Source organism: Chlorocebus sabaeus, chromosome 5 (genome assembly GCF_047675955.1).
Source record: "Chlorocebus sabaeus isolate Y175 chromosome 5, mChlSab1.0.hap1, whole genome shotgun sequence".
NCBI lineage: Eukaryota > Metazoa > Chordata > Mammalia > Primates > Cercopithecidae > Chlorocebus > Chlorocebus sabaeus.
The window spans coordinates 1,748,093-1,767,367 of record NC_132908.1 but is presented as its reverse complement, the minus strand read 5'-3'; the positions used below and the strand labels follow the sequence as shown (position 1 = coordinate 1,767,367).

Here is a 19,275-nt window from a genome sequence, read left to right as displayed (position 1 = left end):
GCGCTGAGGACGCGGATCCGCCATGGCGCGGAAGAAGGTGCGTCCGCGGCTGATTGCGGAGCTGGCCCGCCGCATGCGCGCCCTGCGGGAGAAACTGAACAGGCCGCGCGACTCGCAGCTGTACGCTGTGGACTACGAGACCCTGACGCGGCCGTTCTCTGGACGCCGGCTGCCGGTCCGGGCCTGGGCCGACGTGCGCCGCGAAAGCCGCCTCTTCCAGCTGCTCGGCCGCCTCCCGCTCTTCGGCATCGGCCGCCTGGTCACGCGCAAGTCCTGGCTGTGGCAGCACGATGAGCCGTGCTACTGGCGCCTCACGCGGGTGCAGCCCGACTACACGGCGCAGGTGCGTGCACCCTGTCCGCACCCCGCCCCTGCAGCCGCCTGGTCTCCCCGCCTCCCCTCCTCCCTTCAGGTTTGCGTGTCTGAGGCTCCCACCTCCTGATCTCGGGGGCCGAGAGCCTTGCGAGCTGACCTCGCTTTCCTCTGGTTTTGCAGAACTTGGACCACGGGAAGGCCTGGGGCATCCTGACCTTCAAAGGTAAGGCTCGGGAGAGCTGGTGGAGAGCGGGTGCCCGGCAGTTCGATGCCGACCACCGACGGCACAGCAGATGTGTGTGCAGCACGCCTCTTTTCCTTCATCAGGGAAGACGGAGAGCGAGGCGCGGGAGATCGAACACGTCATGTACCATGACTGGCGGCTGGTGCCCAAGCACGAGGAGGAGGCCTTCACCGCGTTCACGCCGGCGCCGGAGGACAGCCTGGCCCCCGTGCCGTACCCGCCGCTCCTCCGGGCCATGATTCTCGCACAACGACAGAAAAATGGAGACACTAGCACCGAGGAGCCCATGCTGAATGTGCAGAGGACACGCATGGAACCCTGGGACTACCCTGCAAAACAGGAGGACAAAGGAAGGGCCAAGGGCACCCCCGTCTAGAATGCCAGAACCAGCGGGTGGCCTGAGGGGCTGTGAGGCAGCGGGGATCTTGTTGATGAAAGAAACCGTCTTCGCGATACACCCGAGTCTGCACCTCGGAGCTGGGAGGTCACCTTCGCGACGTTTTCTGAGGATCTGCATTTTAGTGGGGAGGGCTGGGGCAAATCGCCAGATATGTCTTTCCTCTGGCCCTGCTGCCCCACACCAACTCCGCAGGCTCACGCTGGGGAAAGCGGGAAGCGCTAGCTCCCCTTCCCCCATTAGTGCTCTCTTTGCCTGGATCCCGGCAGAAGCCATGAAAGGGAATAAAGAGAAAAGAAGTACCCCGGATTGCGGTGTCTGCGCGCTGTCTTTAGGACTGGGGAGAGAAGGGCTGACGTTGTGGTCTTGGCCCTGGCCGGGGAGCTGGGGCTCGGGCGGTGCGGAGCAGGGCGCCGCGTGGGTGGAACCACCTGGGCGGGTTGTGGGGGATACAGTTAGTGTCCGAGCCACTGGAGGAGACTTGGCCTCCGCAGCTGCCCTCTGGCCCCCGGCGGCTGCTGGGTTCCGGGGTGCAAGTGAAGCAGCCTCCCTGCGTGCGTCCGCGGAGGCCGCCGCGCCGGGACCAGGCCTCTTTAAGCGCAGGCCCCGCCCCGGGCGCCACCGCCCCGCCCCGCGGAGCCCGCGCCCGCACCGCCATCATGATCTGCCTGGTGCTGACTATCTTCGCCAACCTCTTCCCCGCCGGTGAGCGGAACGGAGCGGCGCGCGGGCGGGGGGCGGGGGGCGGGGGGCGGGCGGCCGGTGCTGGGCCGGTCTGACTCCACGTCCCCGCCTGCCCTGCAGCTTGCACCGGCGCACACGAGCGCACCTTCCTGGCCGTGAAGCCGGACGGCGTGCAGCGGCGGCTGGTGGGCGAGATCGTGCGGCGCTTCGAGAGGAAGGGCTTCAAGTTGGTGGCGCTGAAGCTGGTGCAGGTGGGGGCGCGGGGCGCGGTGAGCGAGCGGGGGCGCGGTGTGGGGGGAAGCGGGGCAGGGACCTGGGGACGCCTGGGTGCCGGGTGCGGGCGCAGGCGGCCTGACCCTTCCGCAGGCCTCCGAGGAGCTGCTGCGCGAGCACTACGCCGAGCTGCGTGAACGCCCGTTCTACGGCCGCCTGGTCAAGTACATGGCCTCCGGGCCGGTGGTGGCCATGGTGAGTGCCCGGGAAGCGGGCGGACGGCCCCGGGACCCCACCCCTGCGTGATACCGCCCCCGTCCCCCGCACAGGTATGGCAGGGGCTGGACGTGGTGCGCACCTCGCGGGCGCTCATCGGGGCCACGAACCCGGCCGACGCCCCGCCCGGCACCATCCGCGGGGATTTCTGCATCGAGGTTGGCAAGTAAGGCTCGCCCTGGGGACGGGCCCAGCCCCGTTCGGCCTCCCCCAATTCGGCCCTCGTGGGACCCGTGCCGGAGCTCTCCTTCCCGCGCTCACGCGCCCCTCTTCCGCTCAGGAACTTGATTCACGGCAGCGACTCGGTGGAGAGTGCCCGCCGCGAGATCGCGCTGTGGTTCCGCGCAGACGAGCTCCTGTGCTGGGAGGACAGCGCCGGGCACTGGCTGTATGAGTAGCCCGGCAGGTGCGCGTCGCAGAGGCTCTGACACCCCAGCCTCCTCCAGGGCCCAGGTGGCCGGGCTTCTGGCCCCACCCCGCAGCGCTGGGAACATCCACCTGTCAGGACGTTGCATCGAGGGTGGCGCGGGCCTCTCCAATCCCTGGCGTACAGGGCTTCCTGCCCGAGGAGCTGCTCCAGGAGCCTGCGCGGCTCGCCTGGAAACGTGCCAGGACAGTGTCCTGGTGCCCAGCCCAACATGGTCCAACGTTTCTTTTTATAATAAAGTGAAGTCCTCGGTTTTGTGTCGGTTTGGGTCCAGAAACAGACGTTTATTACATACAGAGCAGATATGTGGGTTTGCTTGCAGGGCCAAAGCCTGAGGAGAATCATCACCCCTCCCCCAGCCGCACCACTGCTCAGCCGGGAGTCACTTCGAGATCCTGGGGGAACAGACGAGGGAGCAGACATACATCACAGTGGAGGTGGCAGGGATGGTGGGGAGAAGCCGGCAGCGCACTGGCTGCAGCCCACGGTGGCCAGCGGGGCTTGTGGGGCAGCTCCCCAAGATCTGTGCTTCTCTGGTTGGGGGTGGGTGCGGGGGCTGGGCTGCCCTCATCAGGGCCTCCCCAGACAGGAGTGCAGTGGCCTGGAAGGTAGGAGTAGGCCAGCCAGGCCCGGCTGGACAGGGAGAGCAGTCCAGGGTGGCCTCTGCCCGCTACGGGCTTGAAGTCGGCTGGGGGCGGCTCCATCCTCAGCCCCATGGGCCTCTGCTTGGTGGCCTCTTGCTCCAGGGGAGCAGGGCACAGCGGGCAACCCTAGGCACTTAGTAGCGTGTCTGGGAGCTGGGCTCCGTGGAGCCCCGTGCAGGAGGCAGGCCCCAGGAGCACATTATCCCCCATCAACCTGAGGCTGAGCCTTCGTCCTAGGACTGAACCTGGAGAGGCCAGGGGCCTCCCCTTCTTCCTGAGGCCTGGGCCTGCCCTGGCAGCCTGAGAAATCCCACCCTGGGGGCTTCTGGGAGGGACAGGACTCCAAAGCCCACTCCTCCAAGGTGAGTCTTCTGCCCAGGCAGAGCCCGGGGGGACATGGCGAGAGCCTGCCCGCGTGGGCAGGATGGGGTAGCAGTCTCTCTTCTCAAGCAGCTGTCCCAGGGAGCTGGGCCTCGTGCTTTCATGCCAACTCCCTGGGCAGGGGACAGCCGGGGTGGGGACAGACAGAGGATAGAGGCTTGAGGACAGGGAGGCCCCAGAGAAGGCCGGCTGGGTTGCAGGCACCTGGGCAGCCCGAGGCCCACCTCCCTGGGCAAAGGCTAGTGCCTGGCCCAGCTCTCCTAGGCAGAGTGAGGGCCCAGGAGGCAGGGTGGCCCCATGAGCAGCATGCAGAGGTGGGCTCAGGGCAGGCAGCCTCGGCGGTGGGGAGCCCCTGCCTCCTCCGGGGTGCTGGGGAGTAGGAGGCCCAGGGTGGAGCCAGGGCCACCTCGGGTCCTGCCTGCGCTGGGCCCAAGGTGCCCCGGACTTGAGGACTCTGGGCTGGAAGCTGGCCAGGAGCCGCCCGGGAAACTGTCCCAAGAGCATCTTCCCCTCAGGTGGAAGCACCCCTCCCCTTCTCCTCCCAGCTGACTGGCATCCCCACACTCCCTGCCCGCTGGAGGGGTGATGGGCATCCCCGCACTCCCTGCCCGCTGGAGGGGTGATGGGCATCCCCACACTCCCTGCCCGCTGGAGGGGTGATGGGCATCCCCGCACTCCCTGCCCGCTGGAGGGGACCAGACTCAGGTGAAAGCTGCAGGTTGAGAGGTTAGAAGAGGGGCGGTGGCGCCTGGCTGGCTACCCCGCAGGGCAGGCGGGGGTCAGGTGGTCGGGGGTCCTATGTACAGGTCGGGCCAGGCAGGGCAGCGGCCTCACTCGGGGGTGTAGGACACCTGCCACACGATGATGTGACTGCGCTCCGCCTTGGACAGCACGGGCTTCACCTGGCTTATGTCCCCTGTGCCCTCCTCCGTCTCGTCGTCCTCTCCGTCTCCTGCAGGCAAGGCAGCAGAGTGAGGGCCAGGCTCCCCCCGCGCCCAACCTCAGTCCCGTCCCTAGGCCCCACTCACCAATGCGAAAGTCGATGTAGCCCTCCCCGCCGCTCAGCACCAGCACGTTCCGCAGCTTCTGACCCTCGGCCTCCGAGGCAGGGGCAGCTGGCCCAGGGCCCTCAGCTGGGCTGTCCAGCACACTCCCGTTCAAGGTGGCTAGCACATTCCCTGGGATGGCAGAAGCAATTCAGGACAGTGGCCTCCTGGGGGAGGCGGCAGCCGCTGGCGTGCAGGGGATGTGGATGGCAGGAGGGGCCCAGACTCACCTGGCACCGAGACAAAGAACTTCACGGCATCGCGGTGCCCGTGGAAGCAGAGCTGGGCCTGGGCCATGGAACAGTAGGGGATGAAGCTGCTGGCCGCCCTGTCACTGCTGTCATCGCCATACACGTGGATGATGCCCCCGGGACGGGCGCCCTCCCCAGAGGTGGGGGATGTCTTATTGGCTGCAGGGAGAGAACCCAGAGGCGCTGAGCCTGCATACAGATGGAGGGTGGGAGAGGCTCTGTGGGGGGACAGGAGGTGGCTGGGCTTACCTCGGAGCCCCAGGAGCTGGCCTCGGTGCAGGACCACAGCTGGGGACACAGGAGGAGCATGGGAGAAGAGGAGAGTGGTCAGTGTAGGGGCAGCGAGGCACCCTCCCAGGTGGCCCTGCAGAGCCACCCCCGGGAACCCATGGACACCTCTGGCAGCACCACTGCCCCTGCAGGGGTGCCTGCCACTCACTCTCTGTCAGGGGGATGGAGATGACCACTCCGTTGCCGGTGCCCACCCAGAGCCGGCTGCCCGCGACAAGCAGGGCTGTGATACGCACGAAGGAGAAACCCAGTTTGCCGGTGCCTGTGGGGAGAGAGTGGTCAGGGCGGCTGGCCTTGAGCCCCCCGCCGCCCCACCTGGCATGGCCCCTCACCCAGCATCTTGCTGACGTAGGGCTCAATGTCCACGTCCTGTAGGTGCTGGTGCGTGTGTGCGTGGTAGAGTCGCAGGGTGGAGTCCAGGCGGATGGACACCCATACGCCATCGCCGATCCACGCCAGCTGCCGCACCTGGCTCTCCCGCCGCGGGTGGGCGTCAAATGACTTCTGTGGAGTCATGGTTGCCCATCAACAGGGCTGGGGAGAGGAGAGAAAGTGGGGAGCCCCAAACCTGCCACAGCCCCAAGGCCACCTATAGCCCCCTCAGATCTCCTGCTTTGCGCCTGCTTTGTGCCTGTTCGAGCCTGACTCATAGGCGGTATAGGGAGGATGGGACCCACACAGGGCTTTGTGGACTTCTGTATGGAAGGTGCCGGAGAGCTGCTGGCTGGCAGGAGCCTCTTCCCCTCCCTGGGGCCCCTGGCCAGCACTCGCCTCAATCTGCATGGTCTTGGGCTGGATGACGTGCACCTTGTTCTTGTAGCCACACCACACGCGGTCGTACACAACAGCCATGCAGCGGATGGAGTGGTGCGGGTGGCCCAGGTCCATTAGGTGATAGTTGCTCAGATCCCACTGGCCATCTGGAGGGAGCCCCGAACACCTGCTCAGGCCTGGCTGGGCCCCACCTCTGCTCAGGATATCAGGGGTTGAGATACCCACTGCCAGGCTAAGGAGAGGCCTAGAACCCCGGGAGTCCCTTGGCTAAACACTGCCAGGGCCATCAGCTGCCACCCACACACCCCGTGCTGCCAGGCCCCACCTTCACCACGGTGGAAGATGGCCAGGGTCCCGTCCGCCAGAGCCACCAGCACACGGCCTTTGACATGCCTGAAACAGGAATGCGGTGAGCCTGGTTTGGACCAGGCTGTGCAGGCCCCCTCCGCCCTGTTCCCCCGTGACACCCGGCCCTCAGCCTGGGTCACCCACACCAGGCTCAGCACGGAGTCCTTCAGCTTGATGGAGTGCAGGCACTTCTTCCAGTTGGCCACAGCCGAGTGTACGTAGAGCCTGTAGGAAGAAGTGGCAATGGGCGAGGGACTCACCCAGGACCCTCCCTCCACCTTGCCCTGGGCCCTTCCTACCAGCCGTTCTGGGCTCCCAGCCACATGGTGGGTGCAGCACTGCTGCCTGCTCCCGTGGGGTCCCCGCTGGGCTCCGGCTCTGGTTGCGTGCTGCTGCTGTCAGGCTCTGGCCCATTCTCACTGCAGGAAGGACGGTGGCTCCAGGGGGGCCAAGGGGCATGCACCTGCCCCAAGACCCCTAGGCCCTTCCCACCTCTGCAAGCCTCCCCTCCGCTCCTGCTCACCTGCCAGGCTGGGGGCCAGAGGATGGGGTGGGGGCCGGGTCAGTGAAGACGTGCTCTGTGAGAGGCCCAGGCCGCAATGTGGCTGTCTCTGGCTCGCTGGGCCCAGGGTCTGGCACCTCTGTAGCCTCTGTGGCCTCCTCTGTGGACTGGGACGGGTTGACCTTCCCGTTGGCGATGGTGGCCACCTCCCCTGTGTTAGGAGAGGTGAGCTTGGGCTGGGCAGAAAGGTGGGAATGAGGGGATGGGGGAAACTCGCCCAGGACTCACCCTGCCCCTTGTCTAGCACCGGGGTGTCCCCTCGGGAGGAGCAGTTGCTCCGTGGCACATTGCAGCGGGTGGCACAGCCCACCAGGGTGATACCGGCCAGCACGCCGTCCACGCCCGGGTCCTCTGGGTTCACATCGCTGTCCAGGAACATCTCCCCAGGCGGGTAGTCGCTGTCGCTGGCCGCTGGGGAGAGGGACGGTCCATCAGCCTGTGCTGGGGAACCCACTACTGCAAGGGTGTGCCCAGCACTCATACAGGGGCAGAGGGAGCGGGAGCTGGCCTTCCACTCTCCCAGCAGACCCAGCTTCCACACATGGCTCCACCCACAGCCCACCCAGGACCCTCTGCCTGGAGGCCTGGGACTCCAGCAAGCCCGCTCTGTTGGCTGGGCCCCTGGGCCAGGGGAGCTGAGTAGTAAGAGCCTGGTCCTGGGAGCAAACAACTTGTGATCCTGTGGCAGACAGGATCAAGAACCCAGACGGCCCTGTGGTTTCACACCAGAGACCTGGCAGAGCCCTCAGCACCCCTTCGTCCTCCCAGTGTTGGGGCTGGCCCAGAACATCACCAAGGTTACTGCTCACAGGGGTGACATGAAGCTCCTCGCCCACACCCCCTTAGCCCCTGGTGAGGCCGTGAGATTTCGGCCCAACTGGAGGTTTCACATTTAGCATGAGGAAATGTTTTCCTGTGGTCCTCGAGTGATGCTTCAAGCTGCGGGCCGTGCCTACCCCTCGCCCTCTAACCAGGTGAGTGTGGGGTCCCGAGTAGGTAGGAAGAGACCGAGGCCACTGCGAGCTTCCTCCCAGAAACAGGGCCCAGGGCCTCACTTGACTGGGTGTCGCCCCTCCCACTGTCCACTGCCATGTTCCCGTGTCCACAGGACACCCCGAGAAGGTGGGTGCTGTGTGGCTGGGCTTTTACTTAGCTTGCTAGTAAAAGGGAGTGGCACCCAAGTGGAAACGCTCACTCCAGCCGCTCACCAGGGATGCTGGAGATACACAGTACGTGCGCGTTGCAGACGGTGAACTGGTCCACCACGGTGCCCGGCTGGTTGGCGTCGATGATCACCACCTTGCTGGTGGTCAGGGTGCTGGTCAGGATCCACACCCGGCTGGAGGTGGCGTCCATTTCAGGGAGCTCCTTGGCCTGTTTCAGGGCACGGGATCAAGGTCAGAGCCTGAGCTTGAGGCTACCCGGCAGCAGCACGGGGCCATGGGACTCCCAGAATCTGTCAGGATCCAGCCTTAACTGTAGCTTGAGGGGACATGGCTGTCCTTTCCCGGGGCCAGAGCAATGCGGACTCAGGACTGCACTCTAAAGCGCTTGCATACGTGGTTTCGTCTCCACAGAGGAAGTCGCTGAGCTCCAAGAGGCCCAAGCTGGGCCATAAAACTAAGCCTCCGACCACTTGGAAGCAAGCTCTGCCACTCCAGGCCACTTGGGGGTTGGGGAGAGGGAAAGGGAGAGGAGGGGAGGGGGAGGGGATGAGGGAGGTGGGAGGGGAGGGGGAGGGGAAGAGGGCCCACCCCAGCCCCATTCCCAGCCACGTGGGCCAAGACTCCTACTGAAAACCCAGAAGGCGGCTCAGTCCTGGGGAGGGACGACACTGCTTCCCGCAGTCCAGGAGCCCCTGTGCCGCCCTGCTTCCGGGTGCTGTCCTGTGTCTCACTCCCAGCATGCTCTGCAGCTGAGCTGTCCTGAGACTCAGCCAGGGAGGGTGCCCGGTGGCCTCCGCCATACTCACCTTCTTCTTCTCGGGAGACCCGTGGGCGCTCTTGGGCTCACCGTCTCCTTCGCGGTCGCAGGTCAGGGGGTCGCGGCCTGGCGCTGGCTTGACTCCATTCCCACCGTCGTCCTCATTGGGCCTCCATCCGCTCAGGTTGACGCCCGCAGCACACCACAGCTGCAAGGGCAGGGCCGGGGTCGGGTGTCACCGGCGCTCCCCAGCCTCCCGCCTGCCCAGCCGGCCTGAACGGGGTCCTTGCCGGCTCACCTTCATGGTGGGGTCCTTCTCCACCAGAGGGCGGCAGTACACGGGCACCGGCACATTCTTCATCCGCGTGTCCTCCTGGCCCCCGTTGGGACTCAGCTGCAGGGAGCAGGGAGGCGCCATGGGCACCATCCATGGCTCCTACCCATCCCTCCAGAAACCTCAGGCCGAGCTGCCAGCTTCAGGCGGCAGAGCCACCTCAAGACTGGAGGCAGGTGGGGGCGTGGGAGCCGCGAGGCTCCTCCTCCGACCCTCCAGACCCCTGCCCAGGAGACTTACTAGGACCTGCCAGGCTCCGCCCTGCCCCGCCCGTCGTCCCCTCCCACACCCGGCACTTCCCCGCCCTCGCCCCGCCCACAGAGCCCCGCCCCTTACTCACGCCCCGCCCCCGCGGGGCCCCGCCCGGTCCCCGAAGCGCCCCGCCCGCACCTGCTTGTACTTGGCGGGCAGGCTCCAGCCGCAGGCCTGAAGACGGCCGTCGTCGTTACGCACGTGCTCACGCACCTGGCGGTACTGCTCGCGCTTCTGCTCTCGACGGGCGGAGGACGTGCAGTCGCTGAGTGGAAGAATGATGGGTGATGTGTCTGTCCAGGGTGAGCAGCGGCCGAGCAGCAGGCACCCACAGTGCCCCAGGGTTGCCCTGGGGGAGGTCACGGCAGGGAGGCCCATCCTCGCCTTTTCCCGGCCACCAAGTGCCTAGCTAGGGAGGGTGGCCTTCCCAGCACCGGGTATGCCCCTGGGCTTGGAGGCCACAGCTGGCACCTGCGTGACCCAGAGGCTGCTCTTTGGCCACAGTCACTGAGGCCTCCACAGACCGGGACCTGGAGTGCCGCCAGGGCACAGGCGCGGCCAGCGACTCCTTGCTGCACATACGTCTGAAATGGCTCCTTGCTGCGGAGGCCACCGTGGAGCCCAGCGCAGCCCCCTGACTGTTGGTGTGCACAGCCTCTGCCAAGGGACATCCTGAACCAAACACTGGGGAGCCAAAGCAGCCCAGCTCCCCGCTGCAGGGAGGGGCAGGCAGTGTGCAGGGAGAGGTCACGACCCCTGGCATGTGGCCAGCAAGGTGGAGGCTGCCCTCAAAGTACCGCTTCAGGTCCTGGAGGGGAGGGGCCTCAGGACAGGGCCTCCCCAACCCCACTGCAGGCCACCAGTGGGGACCATGGGACACTCACTCATCAGGGAAGAATTCCAGGGGCCGGCTGCCCGCCGAGATTGGGCACATGGCATGGCTGCGGCGCTGGCTGAAGCCGGCCGTGGTAGGCGACTTGTAGTGGATATTCACCGAGGGGTAGGGGCGCTTGGCCGGAGGGGGGCTGGAGGAGGAGCTGAAGAGGCGGCTGAAGCTGCCGGAGGCACAGGGAGGTGAGGGGTGGGCAGAGGACCAGGGAACTTCCCTGCCCCTTCCCCTGCAGCTGCTGCCCACAGCCCCTGGGGGCCCCCAGCTTACAACTGCCAGATGGTGGACTTCTTCTTCTCCTGGACAGATGGGTGCTCTCGGGACGCTCTGCGGGGGAGGGCATAGGGAACAGCCTGCTAGCACCCTCACGCCTCCCTTGCCTGGCACTCTCTGGGCTCCCACCAGGAAGCACCCAGCACACTTCAGTGCCCCCAGAAGACAGGGAGGTGCAGAGGAGGGAGCCACAGTTCTGCCATCAGGGATGACCCCACAGCCCTTCCTGGGGTGGCCGCAACTCCCACCTGATCATCTCGGTCCACCGAACGGCCTCCTGCAGCTCCATCAGCCGCTCCTTGTACTGGTTCCGCTCCATGAGCACACGGGCCATCTCTACCCGCGTGAAGCGGCGGCGCTGGGCCATGGGGATTTTGTCCTGTGGAGAGAGAGGCACAGAAGCTCAATCAGCCCTTGGAGGCCGGGTCACACCTGCTTCCTCCTGGGGTGCCTCCACCGGGGCAGGGTCGTGGCCTCCAGGTATAGGTGGATCTCAGTACCAATTTCCTGCAGATCCTCAGGCAAGAAGCGGTGTGGAGGGGTGTCAGCAAGGGGGGAGAACCCGGAGTCAGCCTGACCCTGCCAGGGCTGCCATGACACGCGTGAGAGGCACGATGTGGGTGACTTTCCCTGCATGTCTGTGGAGGCCCCAAATGCCTCAGGTGAGGTGCAGGTGGGACTGCTCCAGTGTGAAATGAGTAGATGGGACACTCTAGGAAGGGTCTAGCCGGCTGAACACTTTGGGTTCTGACAGACCCACGTGGGGTCTGTGGTCTGCTCCCCTACCCAGGGCTGCTCAGCAGAGCTGCCAGGGAGTGAGGAAGTGCGAGTCCCCACGGGGCCCCTGGCACTCAGCACTCTGTGCTTGCAGGTGCACGTCCAGCCTCAGGCCGTGACAAGGGGCAGAGGCCCAGGACCGGTGGCACCCTCGGCTCATGCAGGAGGGGCTGTGGGGGGGACATGACTCGCCTTCCACTTGTGTTTCTCCTAGACCGTGGGGAGTGCGGGGTGCACGGGATGGCCCGAGACATACAACCTCACTTTATCGTCACCACGGCCCCCAGGTGACTGAGCTAGTGCAGGTGAGGCCGGCATCCGCCCTGGGGCCGGGCCTGCTCTCCTTAAGGAAGGAGGCCAGTGGCCCACTGACAGGGAGTGCTCCCTCTGGCCTCTCCCCTGGAGGGGGTGGTGGTTCTAAAGGGGAGGGCTGGCAATGCCCAGGCAGCAGAGAGCCTGCCCGAGGGCCTCCTGGGCTCCTCAGGGGTGGGGTAGGTCCTGAAAAGGGGACAGCAGGTGACTGACTTGGAGCACTGGCCAGGCTGCGGAGCCAGGGAGACCTGCTTGTGACCATACAAAAGGCATGCACTACGACTTGGGTGCTGACAGGTGACCTGGCATCCTGCCAGGGCTGTGGTCCTGCCCAAGGGCCTGGTTCTGATTCTATGTGGTCTCGGGAGTGGGGCAGCAGATGATGCCGTTGGGGTCAGGTGTCACCCAGGAGGGGTGGGAGAGCTGTCAGCCCAGAAGAGCAGGCGAGTCCCCAGGAGCCTGCCTGGGCCCCCTGCCTGTGCCCCCAGCCCTGCATGTGAATAGTGGGCTATACTGATTCTGTACAGAGACAGAAGGGCCAGTGAGTCCCCGGGAGCTGCCCCCCATGCCCATGCCCTGAGTGTGAATAGTAGGATATACCGTGTGTGAATAGTGAAATGTACCACCTGTGAATGCTGAATGGTGACCGCCCCGCCTGTGAATGGTGGATGGTGACCACCCCGCCTGTGATTGGTGGATGGTGGCCGCCCCGCCTGTGAATGGTGGATGGTGGCCGCCCCGCCTGTGATTGGTGGATGGTGGCCGCCCCGCCTGTGATTGGTGGATGGTGGCCGCCCCGCCTGTGAATGGTGGATGGTGGCCGCCCCGCCTGTGAATGGTGGATGGTGGCCGCCCCGCCTGTGATTGGTGGATGGTGGCCGCCCCGCCTGTGAATGGTGGATGGTGGCCGCCCCGCCTGTGAATGGTGGATGGTGGCCGCCCCGCCTGTGATTGGTGGATGGTGGCCGCCCCGCCTGTGATTGGTGGATGGTGGCCGCCCCGCCTGTGAATGGTGGATGGTGGCCGCCCCGCCTGTGAATGGTGGATGGTGGCCGCCCCGCCTGTGAATGGTGGATGGTGGCCGCCCCGCCTGTGAATGGTGGATGGTGGCCGCCCCGCCTGTGAATGGTGGATGGTGGCCGCCCCGCCTGTGATTGGTGGATGGTGACCGCCCCGCCTGTGATTGGTGGATGGTGACCGCCCCGCCTGTGAAGAGTGAAGAGTGGATGTACCGATTCTGTACAGAGATAGCTGCTTACATCCTCCGCCTCTTCTTTGGGTTCACGGCGGGCAATGATGGCCTCAGACTTCACTCTGCGGGAAAGGGAAGGAGGTAGGGAGGGTGAGGGCCTCCCAGGGGCCTCCGGAACACACAGCGGGCAGTGCCCGCCCCGAACTTGTGTCCTTGTCTCTGTGCAAGGCTGGGGGCTCTGCCCACAGGGACCCCTGCAGCAGCTATCTGATTCAGGGCCCTGAACGCTTCTGCTGGTTCCCTGGGGGCAGGTGGCCCTGCGCCACTGCTGCACGAGTACCCTGAAGCCCAGCCTTCCATCCTGGCTGCCTGGGAAAGCAGAGGAGGGTGAAGCACAGGGGCCCTGGCTTGGCAAACCCAGAGCAGATCTGGGTCCATTCTTGGGCAGAGGCATGGTCTCGGGGCCCCCACATGTCCTCTGCCCATCAGAGAAGGGCTGGAGCCCCAACATACAGCTCTCCAGGGACCGCGGCCAAACCTTGGCTGACCAAAGGGCTGGAGGAGTGGGATGGTGGGAGCTGCAGCTGAGCCCCGCATGGCGCCGTGCTGGGAAGGAACACACGAGACAGGCCCAGTGTGCGCTGTAGAAGGCTCAGGAGGAGACCACGGCCCTGCTCGGCTAGTTGGGGTGGAGTGGCTGTGAGCTGGAGCTGGGGGTAGGCAGGCTGCGCACAAGGCCACTGGGGCTGGAGAGCAGGCACTGGAGGAGGCAGGCACTCCGGAGCCCTGAGGCCGGGGTCCCTCTGACCAGCTTTCCATGCCCCACCCTCACCTTTTCAGTTCCTCTTCCAGCTCCTTGATGCGGTTTTCCAGCTTGACTTTGGCCTGCTTGGCAGCCTCTAGCTCGCCCCTCAGCACCTCCTGCTCCCCGGACAGCTGGTCGACCTTGGCAATCAGGTCATTCTTCACCACGTTCAAGGCATTTCTTGGAAAAAGCAGAAAGATGGGAGCGCTGCGAGCGCGGCATACGGGTACGTGAAGGGGCCTTCCCGGGGCGCCTGCACTTCTGCCCTGGAGAAGGCACAGCCTGGTCAAGAAGGTGGCGGAATGGGAGACCGTATCCCTATCTGAGCTAAACTCCACAGTCACCCTCGTTAGAGGCTCCTGGAGATAAGCTTCCTAAAGAAACCAGGCGGAGCCATGCTCCAAGTTCCTCCCGCCCCAGATGCGGACAGCTGCTGGCGATGGAGTCAGGTCCTCCCCAAGGCGCCCTCTGGCCCAGCTCACTCTCCAGCCCTGGTGAGGAGGGCTGCCTCAGCCCCACCACACAGGAGATGGGCACTCTTACTTGGTTTCCAGAAGCTGTGAGTTTTCCAGTAGCAGATTCCCCACTTCTTTGCCCATTCCTGAAACAGAAGGTGTGGAGGTTTCACCTAGGTCCTTCAAGACAGGACCCTGATGCCGCCGCACCTGCCTCAGGGCAACGCTTCTGAAGAGGGTAGCTGGCTGGGGGTGACGCCCGATCTGCAGGGAGCAGGGGCCATGAAGGGCGGGGCTCACGCCGGGCCCAGTCTGCACACAGAGCAGGCTCCCAGGCCTTGGGGTGGTTCTTGTGTCCGATCAATGTCACAGCCCGGCTGGCTGGATGCAGGCCCCTGAATGGCTGCTGTGCCGCCACCTCAGAGCCCCCAGCAGGTCCGTCACCAGGCAGGCCCTCTCAGAGCCACCACCCTCAGGCGAGTGGTGTTGGAGCTGCGGTGAGGGGACAAGTGGGCAAGGAGAGGCCTGGCCCTCATGGCAGGGCCAGCAGAGCTAGGATGCAGCGATGGGGCACGGCTCTGAGGACAGGGCTCCCTGGCTCCCTGGCAGGACTGATGGCTCCTCTACCACCAGGCCCCAAGTGGACCTGGACTGAGCTCCCTGCAAGCATGCCCCAGAAACCCCAAAAGGATGGAAAGAAACTCCAAGGTCCTGCCCTCCCACACACTCCCCCACTGTCTCCGCAGTCATGAGACAGCATCACACGCCTCTGTGTCTGGGCTCAGGGGTCCTGCCTGCTGTCTCTCTTATGACCTCCCTTGCCTCAAACATGGGCCTTCCTCCCCATAGGCAGGGTCTGCCCTGCACTTGTGGGGGTTCAGAGAGACTGGGGCTGCCCTCCTCGGGCCTTCAAGTCTGTTCCTTGGGGGAAGTTGCCACCTCCCACAGCCCAGAGGCAGCCTGGACAGAGCGAGCTTCACCCAGGGCTGCCCCCCTGACCCCGGCGGCCCCAACACCGTCCCCATCATGCAGAACAAAGCAAACAGCTCATGAAGCAGGAGACCATGTGGGGGTGGAGGAGCAACGCGCGCTGGAGCGGGGCCTCAGCCTTACCAAAGAAATCATCGCGCACTAGGGAGCCGTCCCCGTCCCACAGGAGATGGGCAACCAGGGCGGGAGGAGAGGGAGAAAGGGAGAGAAGAGAAGCGCGTTAAGCCCGTGTGGACAGCAGGCTGGGAGGAATTCAGAGCTGGGTCTGCTGGGTTAGGGTGGGTGCAGGAGGGAGTCAGAGGGCAGGAGATGGGATGGAGCCAGCTACTCCTTCTGGAAAGTTTATCCTTGGGGTTACATGAAGACTACCAGGCCAACGTCACCTGTGGGCAGGCAGCTAACAGCTCACCCCAAATGCTGGGCTGGGTGGGGCTGAGGACGGAAGGCACCCCGTGGGAACAGGTGGGGCTGAGGACGGAAGGCACCCCGTGGGAACAGGCTGTGCCTGGAGGCTGGGGGGCTGTACCTGGACAGCCTCTGGGTGGTCCACCCCGCTCTGGGTGGGGCCTCGGAGCCTCCTGCTGTGCGGCCAGAGAGCAGGACTCAACCTGTCCACCCAGGTGGGGAGGGGGCCCCGGGCTGGGCTTGGTAGGGGCCTCAAGGACCCCTGACTTCTGGGGTGTGCCTGACAGTAGGGGAGGCCCCAGAGCTGGCCTTGGCCATGTCCCGTCACTGCTGTGCGTGTCTCAGGGCTCTGCAGGGCCTTCAGAAATGGCCCGCGGGGGACTCCTCAGGCAGGGGGGGTTGGATATCCAGGTCATTGTCAAGTGGCTGGTGGAGCAAACTGAACAAGCTTCCGAGCGGCGGTGGCTGCGAGCAGAAGCACAGGCGCTGCGGCGACGTGGGGGGCAGTCCACACAGCCACGGTGACGGGATAGCTCGGGGCGTACCCCGTCCACCCACTCCCACCCCCACACAGAGCGGAGACAGAAGAGAGAGAGACTCACCTGAGAACTCCCCTGGCGTGTCCAGTGAGGCACCAAGAGGCGGGGGGAGGAAGGGACAAAGGTCAATTAGTGACTGGAACACAACAAAATAAAGAAATGCTTATTACAGAAAACCCAGCAATGCTTCGGCCACTCCCATGTTGCAGGGCAGGAGAGAACAGGAGCGGCCTCCAGCAGGTCTGGGTGCCCTGTGCCCCCAGGCAGAAGCCTGCAGGGAACGGGGCCCAGGCGCCGTGGTCCAGCCCAGGACTGCGTTGCTGACCCCTGACCCTAAAGCCTGCTCCCCTCTGCTCCTGTCACCCATCAGGAGGGCAGGCCCCCTGCAGCCCCCATGATGCAGGCCTGTGAAGAGGAGTGTGTGTGTGGCAGGGTGTGGCAGGTGCCCAGCCTCCAAAAGCCCCCCAGCGTGGGCGAGGGAGAGAGTGGTGCGGGAGACACTGCAGACGCAGGCCTGGAGCTGGACTCCTGGGCTCCTGGGTCAGCCCAGGTAGGGCAGGACCTCGGTGAAGGATGACTGAAGACAGCGGGAGCAAGGGCCGCACGGTGGAGGGCGGAGAGAACACGCCAGAAAGCAGAGGAGGGGTGGGGAGCATGAGGCGGGCGAGGCATCCTCACTGGGTCCCGGCCCCCGCCCTGCACGGGAGACACCAGCAGAGGCGAGGACGCGGTTCTGCTCTACTTGGTTGTTTCACACAGAAAGGAGAACAGCATGAAAAAGTCACTTGATCTGGATGACAAAAAGGTTGTTTGCTACAGGAATTCCAATAATAAGGCAATTTCCAATCAAAGAGCAGATGTCCTTCTCTCTCATCTCGGCTTCTCAGGGCAACCGCTGCTAACGGCCAATATTCTCCTCTCAGGTTTCCTTCTAGATAAGCAACAGGTTTCAAAGAACAAAATCGGGACCACATTATCCATCTCTCCGGGAGACTTCCTGCGTTCCACTCAGCAATGTCATGGGACACTCCTGTGCTGAGGTTCCCGGTTGCCTTTATTTTTTGAGACGGGGTCTCACTTTGTTGCTCAGTCTGGAGTGCAGTGGCACTATCATAGCTCACTGCAATGTCGACCTCCCAGGCTCAAGAGGTCCTCCCACCTCAGCCTCCTGAGTAGCTGGGTCTACAGGAGCATGCCACCACGCCCGGCTAATCTTTGTGTGTGTGTGTGTATGTGTGTGTGTGTGTGTGTGTGTGTGTTTTTTTAAGTAGAAATGAGATCTCACTATGTTGCCCAGGCTGGTCTTCAAGTCCTGAGCTCAAGCAGTCTGCCCACCTTGGCCTCCCAAAGTGCTGGGATTACAGGTGTGAGCCACCGTGCCTGACCCTGGTTCCTTTTTTTTTTTTTTTTTTTAGATGGGGTCTTGCTCTTGCTCTGTCACTCACGTTGGAGTGAAGTGGCGCGATCTCGGCTCACTGCAACCTCCACCTCCCAGGCTGAAGCAGCCCTCCCCGTGAGCCTCCCAAGTAGCTGGGGCCACAGGTGCGCACCACCACGCCCAGCTAAGTATTTGGTAGAGATGGGGTTTCACTATGTAGCCCAGGCTGGTCTCGAACTCCTGAGCTCAAATGATCCACCTGCCTTGGCAGGCATGAGCCACCGCCCTTGGCCTGGCTGCTTTTAATGCCCTGTCATGTTTCTCTATGGGAATATCTCATCATCTGTCACTGCACCTGCTCCCCCGAGACGTGGTGTCACTGTGTGTGGGCTTGAGGTACTTTTCAGCCCTGTGACTGCCCGACTGCTCCCTCAAAGGCTGCACCTCCAGCTGCTGCTGCACCTCCAGCTACTGCTGCACCGCCACTGCCACCCGCCAGTGCTCGGTGGGGCTGCACCCATCGCCTTTGGCTGGCATGTGGGGCAGCACCTGCTGCACCCTAGACAGCCTCGATTGTCTTATTTTCAATCCTTTAGGGAAAAAGTTTTCTTTATTTTCTCTATATTTCTTTATTATTTCTGAAATTGAGCATCTTTTCAGATGTTTATTGGTATAGCTTGTAAATTTCCTTTTTCTTTCTTTCTTTTTTTTTTTGAGAAAGAGTCTTACTCTTTCACCAGACTGGAGTGCAATGGCGTGATCTCAGCTCACTGCAACCTCCACCTCCTGGGTTCAAGCGATTCTCCTGCCTTAGTCTTCTGAGTAGCTGGGACTACAGGCATGCACCGCCATGCCTGGGGAATTTTTGTATTTTTAGTAGAGACGGGGTTTCACCATGTAGGCCAAGATGGTCTCGATCTCTTGACCTCGTGATCCGCCTGCCTCGGCTTCCCAAAGTGCTGGGATGACAGGCGTGGGCCACCATGCCTGGCCAAATTTTCTGTTTTATCTTCTGACAATTCCTATTGTACTTGGCTTCTTTTCTTTCTTTTTTTAATCGTCAAGGACTTGCTCTGTTGCCCAGGCTGGAGTGCAGTGGTGCGATCACGACTCCCTGTAGCATTGGTCTCCAGGGCTCAAGCGTTCCTCCCGCCTCAGCCTCCTGAGCGGTTGGCATGCTTCTCAGGCGACACACGAAACTCAACTTGAGCTAAAATTCACTCCAGCTATGTCTGTGGCTGCTACATGTGTGCACCACAACGCCCGGCTAATTTCTGTATGTTTTTGTAGAGGGGGGATCTCCCTATGTTTCCCAGGCTGGTCTTGAATTCCTGAGCTCAAGTGATCCTCCTGCCTTAGCTTCCCAAAGTGCTGGGATTACAGGTGTGCATCACTGTGCAGGCCTTTATTTTAATTTTAATGATGTCTCCATCATTAGCCACAGTTGTCATTATTTTCCTTTATGGCTTTGGTCACACAGAGGGGCTCAGATTATGAAAATATTCTCCAATATCCTTTTCCAGTTATTTTTTCTTTTCTTCTTTTTTTTTTTTTAAGACAGAGTCTTGCTCTGTCACCCAGGCTGGAGTGCAGTGGTGCGATCTCAGCTCACTGCAACCTCTGCCACCTGGGTTCATGCAATTCTCCTGCCTCAGCCTCCCGAGTAGCTGAGATTACAGGCACTTGCCACCATGCTCAGCTAATTTTTTTTTTTTTTTAAATTTCTAGTAGAAACGGGGTTTCACCATGTTGGCCAAGATAGTTTGGATCTCTTGACCGCCTCAGCCTCCCAAAGTGCTGGGATTACGGGCGTGAGCCACTGCACCCGGCCCCTTTTCCAGTTCTACTATCCTTTGTTGGCATTCTTATTTTTCTGAGACAGGCTCTTGCTGTGTCCC

The 19,275-nt window shown here is 63.2% G+C and overlaps 3 protein-coding genes across 6 annotated transcripts in view; 2 read left to right on the top strand and 1 right to left on the bottom strand.

The window, feature by feature from the left end:
- The first annotated feature begins 22 nt into the window (after positions 1-22).
- On the top strand, positions 23-1,265 carry MRPS34 (mitochondrial ribosomal protein S34). Its single transcript, XM_007981827.3, has 3 exons — positions 23-343; positions 496-538; positions 643-1,265. Exons 1-3 carry the CDS (start codon positions 23-25, stop codon positions 933-935), a joined length of 657 nt encoding a protein of 218 aa, XP_007980018.1. The 3' UTR covers positions 936-1,265.
- Positions 1,266-1,374: 109 nt separating this feature from the next.
- Positions 1,375-2,817, top strand: NME3 (NME/NM23 nucleoside diphosphate kinase 3). 2 transcript variants are annotated; one of them, XM_007981611.3, is made up of 5 exons: positions 1,375-1,661; positions 1,761-1,891; positions 2,007-2,108; positions 2,183-2,287; positions 2,410-2,817. In XM_007981611.3, exons 1-5 carry the CDS (start codon positions 1,616-1,618, stop codon positions 2,521-2,523), a joined length of 498 nt encoding a protein of 165 aa, XP_007979802.1. In that variant the 5' UTR covers positions 1,375-1,615; the 3' UTR covers positions 2,524-2,817. The 2 variants fall into 2 exon arrangements, with proteins under 2 accessions (XP_007979802.1, XP_007979794.1); XM_007981603.3 differs by having other exon boundaries at positions 2,183-2,295.
- A 2-nt stretch (positions 2,818-2,819) lies between these two features.
- The window catches only part of MAPK8IP3 (mitogen-activated protein kinase 8 interacting protein 3), a 62,079-nt gene continuing 45,623 nt past the window's right edge, over positions 2,820-19,275 (bottom strand). For 2 of the 3 annotated variants that reach the window (XM_007981646.3, XM_007981655.3), the window contains exons 9-32: positions 16,063-16,074; positions 15,179-15,196; positions 14,154-14,211; positions 13,638-13,790; positions 12,846-12,927; positions 10,773-10,903; positions 10,522-10,578; positions 10,247-10,417; positions 9,501-9,627; positions 9,075-9,170; positions 8,826-8,984; positions 8,062-8,227; positions 7,082-7,264; positions 6,815-7,004; positions 6,591-6,710; positions 6,436-6,516; positions 6,269-6,336; positions 5,941-6,089; positions 5,502-5,673; positions 5,318-5,431; positions 5,128-5,166; positions 4,858-5,037; positions 4,610-4,759; positions 2,820-4,533 (exon numbers count right to left, since the gene is read on the bottom strand). In XM_007981646.3, coding sequence (XP_007979837.1) covers positions 4,412-4,533; positions 4,610-4,759; positions 4,858-5,037; positions 5,128-5,166; positions 5,318-5,431; positions 5,502-5,673; positions 5,941-6,089; positions 6,269-6,336; positions 6,436-6,516; positions 6,591-6,710; positions 6,815-7,004; positions 7,082-7,264; positions 8,062-8,227; positions 8,826-8,984; positions 9,075-9,170; positions 9,501-9,627; positions 10,247-10,417; positions 10,522-10,578; positions 10,773-10,903; positions 12,846-12,927; positions 13,638-13,790; positions 14,154-14,211; positions 15,179-15,196; positions 16,063-16,074 — 2,798 coding nt within the window. In that variant the 3' untranslated portion in view covers positions 2,820-4,411. The remainder of the gene's footprint in view (positions 4,534-4,609; positions 4,760-4,857; positions 5,038-5,127; positions 5,167-5,317; positions 5,432-5,501; positions 5,674-5,940; positions 6,090-6,268; positions 6,337-6,435; positions 6,517-6,590; positions 6,711-6,814; positions 7,005-7,081; positions 7,265-8,061; positions 8,228-8,825; positions 8,985-9,074; positions 9,171-9,500; positions 9,628-10,246; positions 10,418-10,521; positions 10,579-10,772; positions 10,904-12,845; positions 12,928-13,637; positions 13,791-14,153; positions 14,212-15,178; positions 15,197-16,062; positions 16,075-19,275) is intronic. The other variant, XM_007981665.3, reaches the window with a different exon arrangement.